Consider the following 4,512-nt stretch of genomic DNA (forward strand, 5'->3'; position numbering starts at 1 on the left):
TTCTCTTTTCTTCCTGGCTGCCTCAGAGCAAGGCCCTACAATCAGCTGGGGGAAAACAAATCAAAGTTCAGAGCCTCAAACTCTGCTGGTTTTGACTCCATCAGCTGCACGTGGAGCTGGGGACAGGGAGAAAGGGGCCAGCCCAGGCCTGGAGCCCAGGCAGAGCTGCCCAAGGCACAGCCACACCAGGCAGGGACAGACACATCCCTGAGCTCCGGGGATTTTCCCATGGCTGGGAATACCCAGGTCAGGCTTTGCTCAGCTTTGCTTTAGGAGTGAGGAGGGTGCAGCTCCCCTCCACAGACAGGGACACAGTGGCATGTTCTGGACAAATGGGGTCTGCCAGAGCTCATTATTTAATAAAAATGGGGTTTTCTGATCATGCCTTTCCCTCTGTCACTACAGCCCCGCTTCAGGCTCTGTGGCCCTCAAGTCACCAGGGCAGTGACCCAAAAATCATTAGGGAGCAAAGGACACAAATGGATTTTGTTTTGAATAAGCAAAGCTAAACCTTCTGCTCTCAGTCCTCAGCCTGTTTTTGAACAGCCACACTTCCATCCCTGCCCCAATCCATCCAGAACAGGCACGGACACATCCCACCAAAGGTGCTGTATTTTAGAAGATAAGGAAAATTCCCAGCATGGGACAGGAACAAATCAAACCAGGAAATGTTTGCAGACAACTGGGTCTTTATTTTAGTATTTAAAGTGCTACAAAAAACTGAAGGAGCCTTCGTGTGGCAACTTCCTTTTCTGCAGTCTTAGCTCTGTTGGAAGAAGCAAACACAGCTCATTAGTGGAGTTTTTCAGTAATTAGATGTTGTACATCAATTTCAGTCAGAGCTGGGTACTCACAGCTGGGCACTCGATGGCACCACTGTTGATGTCATCAATGATGTCGTGGGGGTGTCTCCCATCAATGCTGCAGCCCACGGACTGGGCAGTGCCGAGGATCTCCTTGATGGTCCCTGCAGGAGCAGACACAGCCTTGTCAGTGCTTTACCAGGGAGAACATCTGAGGAGCTTACCTGGGGCAGCCTGGGCTAGGGGAAGGTGTCCCTGCCCATGGCAAGGGGTGGAACTCAATCAGCTTTAAGGTCCCTTCCAACCCAAACCTGTCTGGACTCTGACAGAGAGCTCCTCACAGCTCTCAGCTGTCCCTGTTCCCTCAGGGATTTGTAGGCTGAGCCTCAGGGCTCACCAGGGATCACCAATTCCTTTACCCAGATCTCACACCCTGGATTCCCCCAGGAACACACTGCAAACTCCCTGTGCCCCTCCCCAGGTGCTGGGGCTGCCTGTTCCCAGCCAGCACAGCTCAGGTGGGAGCCCTCTCTGCCAGGCCATGGAGCATTCATTCCCTGCATGCCCCAGGCCACGGACCATTCCCCGTGCCCCCCAGGCCATGGGGCATTCCCCGTACCCCCCAGGCCATGGGGCATTCCCCGTGCCCCCCCCAGGCCATGGGGCATTCCCTGCACAGGCCATGGAGCATTCCCTGCACAGGCCATGGGGCATTCCCTGTGCCCCCCCAGGCCATGGAGCATTCCCTGCACAGGCCATGGGGCATTCCCCGTGACCCCCCAGGCCATGGGGCATTCCCTGTGCCCCCCAGGCCATGGGGCATTCATTCCCTGTGCCCCCCAGGCCATGGGGCATTCCCTGTGCCCCCCAGGCCATGGGGCATTCCCCGTGCCCCCCAGGCCATGGGGCATTCCCCGTGCCCCCCAGGCCATGGGGCATTCATTCCCTGTGCCCTCCCAGGCCATGGGGCATTCCCTGTGCCCCACTCACCCGAGAGCTCCCGGGCCAGGGAGCGGTGCCGCATCTGCCGCGCGATGTTGACGATCTCGTCGAAGGTGACGCTGCCGCTGTGCTTAACTGGGAGGGAAGAGCAGCAGTGAGGGCACCTGGGCACTGCCAGCCCCTGTTCCCTCTGGAGGGCCATTCCCAGCACTCAGACCATGGGAGAGCTGGGGGTTTGCAGCTCCAGCAGGGCTGCTGTCAGTGCTGCTGCTCTCAGATTATCCCCAACTCCTCTTTCCAAGCTGGGATTTCTGCCAGCTCCCCTGGCTGTGCCAGGCCCTGTGCCAACAGCGTGATACAGGGCAGGCCCAGGGGCAGGAGTCTGTTCTACCCCAGCTTTGCCCAGAGCAGCTGGGGCTGCCCCTGGATCCCTGGCAGTGCCCCAGGCCAGGCTGGACAGGGCCTGGAGCCCCCTGGGACAGTGGAAGGTGTCCCTGCCATGGCAGGGGTGGCACTGATGGACTTTTAAGTCCCTCCCAACCCAAAGCAATCCATGATTCCATAATCTCCCATAATTTCCTCAAACACAGAGCTCTGCTGCTGTGCATCTCTTGGTACCCTGGCACTGCAGGGATGCCCAAAGCAGCCTCGTGTCTTATTTACCAGTTTGTGCTGAATAATCCCAAAGAAAGGTACCGGTATTTCCCCTCTTTTAGGCCAAAAATATTGAGAACCAAATCCAAGAGAATACTTACTGTTCTTCTGCTTCTTTCTGTCACGAGGTGGCTCCTTCAGAGCTTTGATAATCAGAGCAGAGGCAGAAGGAACAACCTCTATCTAAATACAAAGAAGTTAATTTCCCCTCCCATTCTAAATTACTAATGAAGATACTCAACCTATCAATTATTTCAGCAAAGGTAATTGCCAGAGCAGTGCGGGTTTTATCAGCTCGCTCATGCTCCAGGTTTTTTGTGCTACAGGAATGTGTTCCCAGGTTTTCGGCACAGGCCTCCCCACAAGCAGGAGAGGACTGCTTCCTGCCTGGGGCTTCCTCTCAGCTCACCACTGGAATGTACCAGCCACAGACATCAGAACAGGTACGGTGGCAGGTGGCTACAGGAGTTGGCAAGATTTTTAATTATTTATTAATTTCTATGCTGCTTTAAGTATGGTTTTTTTGCTGCTTCAATGTTCTGTACAAAGAATAATCTACAACAGGATGAAAGTTGAATTTTGGCACTGTACTCGGGATCCTCCAGCCTGGCAGGTCCCAGGCTCCACATGCATCCCCCCACCCACGTTTTAAGGTCTTCCCAGAAGACCCCCACACACCCCCTGTGTGGCACTCATTTTATCCACCTCGGAAGGATGAAGGGCTGAGTGGACCCTGCCGGGATCCGGGCCGGTGCCTGGAGCAGGCGGAGCCCGGTTGGGCTCCACGCCTGCAGCACGGGCCGGTCCGTGCGGCGTGCGGTACCTGCGCTTGCCTGTTCTGGATCGTCAGCTTCACCGTGATCCGCAGCCCCTTCCAGTCGCCCGTGGCCTTGGCGATGTCATCGCCCACCTTCTTGGGGGACTGAGGGACGAACGTGGAGGTCACACGGGCTCGGGTTAGAGCCGAGAGCCGCAGAGTGCCCCGGCTGCTGCCCCTCTGAGTGCGGCCCTGCTGCACGCAGTGCTCCGGGACGGAGCAGCACCGCCAGCGGCTCCCCAGCGCCTTCGGAACGCGCTTTATCCCTCTCGTTTAAATTTAAATTCAATTTAAATTTTTATCCCTCCCTCACCCTTACATTCCCGCGGGACTCTCTCGTTCCCCAGCAGGACACGCTTCCCACTGCGCCCGGCACATGTCCCATCCCTCCCTCCCCTCCCAGCCCCGCTCCCCCGGCCTCCAGCCCCGCTCCCCCGGCCTCCAGCCCCGCTCCCCCGGTACGTACCAGCCCCAGGGGTCCGATCTTGGGCGCCAGCGCGGACGTGGCTCCGACCTCGCCGCCGGTGCAGCGCAGGTAAACTGCGGGGACAGGGCCGCGTCAGCCGCGCCCGCCGGGCCCCGCGGCCCCTGCCCGCCTCCCGCCCCGCTGCCCGCCACCTACCGACTTTGATCTCGTTGGGATCGAACTTGGGCGGCATCGCGGCAGCGGATGGCGGGGATGGAGGCGGATGGAGGCGGATGGAGGCGGGAGCGCGAAACGAGGTCTCCCGCAGACAGCGAAAAGACAGGGGAGGTGGCGCGGGCCTATAATATACCCGCCGAGATCTCGCGAGATGACAAGAAAGTGTAAGTAGCGGCCGAGATCTCGCGAGCGATGAAGATCGGGCTGTGGCGGGATCTCTGTAGATGTGTATTTGTATTTCTATATAATGATTAGATAGATAGATAGATAGATAGATAGATAGATAGATAGATAGATAGATAGATAGATAGATAGATAGATAGCCCTGTTGCAAAACGCGGACTATGTGGAAGGGTGGTGTGGCACTGGCAGGAGTGCTCAGGGCACCGGTGGAGTCCCCTCCCCTGGAAGTGTCCAGGTGTCCAAGAAAGGCCTGGCCGTGGCGCTCAGCGCTCTGCGCTGGGGACGAGGCGCGCATCAGTCCCGGTGATCCCGGGGAATCTTTCCCATCCCGGACAGCTCCGGGATCCCGCGGCCGGGTGGGGCGGTCCTCCGGCCGCCAGGGGGCGCTCTGGGGCGGAGCGCTCTGGGGCGGAGCGCTCTGGGGCGGAGCGCTCTGGGGCGGAGCGCTCTGGGGCGGAGCGCTCTGGGGC

The 4,512-nt window shown here is 58.4% G+C and overlaps 1 protein-coding gene and 1 non-coding gene across 2 annotated transcripts; both read right to left on the reverse strand.

The window, feature by feature from the left end:
- Positions 1–669: 669 nt before the first annotated feature.
- Positions 670–4,007, reverse strand: RPL12 (ribosomal protein L12). Its single transcript, XM_071453647.1, has 7 exons — positions 3,839–4,007; positions 3,683–3,756; positions 3,223–3,321; positions 2,501–2,582; positions 1,794–1,880; positions 855–967; positions 670–766 (listed from the first exon to the last, which is right to left on the reverse strand). The coding sequence occupies exons 1-7, from the start codon at positions 3,873–3,875 to the stop codon at positions 761–763; spliced, it is 498 nt and encodes a 165-aa protein (XP_071309748.1). The 5' UTR covers positions 3,876–4,007; the 3' UTR covers positions 670–760.
- On the reverse strand, positions 2,728–2,855 carry LOC139603225 (small nucleolar RNA SNORA65). The gene has a single exon (XR_011683621.1). It is a non-coding gene; the product is annotated as a small nucleolar RNA SNORA65 (small nucleolar RNA).
- Positions 4,008–4,512: the final 505 nt, after the last annotated feature.

Source organism: Agelaius tricolor, unplaced genomic scaffold (genome assembly GCF_023055355.1).
Source record: "Agelaius tricolor isolate 1412-34295 unplaced genomic scaffold, bAgeTri1.0.p SCAF_37, whole genome shotgun sequence".
NCBI lineage: Eukaryota > Metazoa > Chordata > Aves > Passeriformes > Icteridae > Agelaius > Agelaius tricolor.

Coding starts and splice junctions, on each gene's coding strand:
- RPL12 (XM_071453647.1), bottom strand. CDS start 3,875: ATGCCGCCCAAGTTCGATCCCAACGAGATCAAAGTCG. Junction 3,322..3,682: donor AGATCGGACCCCTGGGGCTG/GTACGTACCGGG, acceptor TTCGTCCCTCAG/TCCCCCAAGAAGGTGGGCGA. Junction 2,583..3,222: donor TCCAGAACAGGCAAGCGCAG/GTACCGCACGCC, acceptor CTTTGTATTTAG/ATAGAGGTTGTTCCTTCTGC.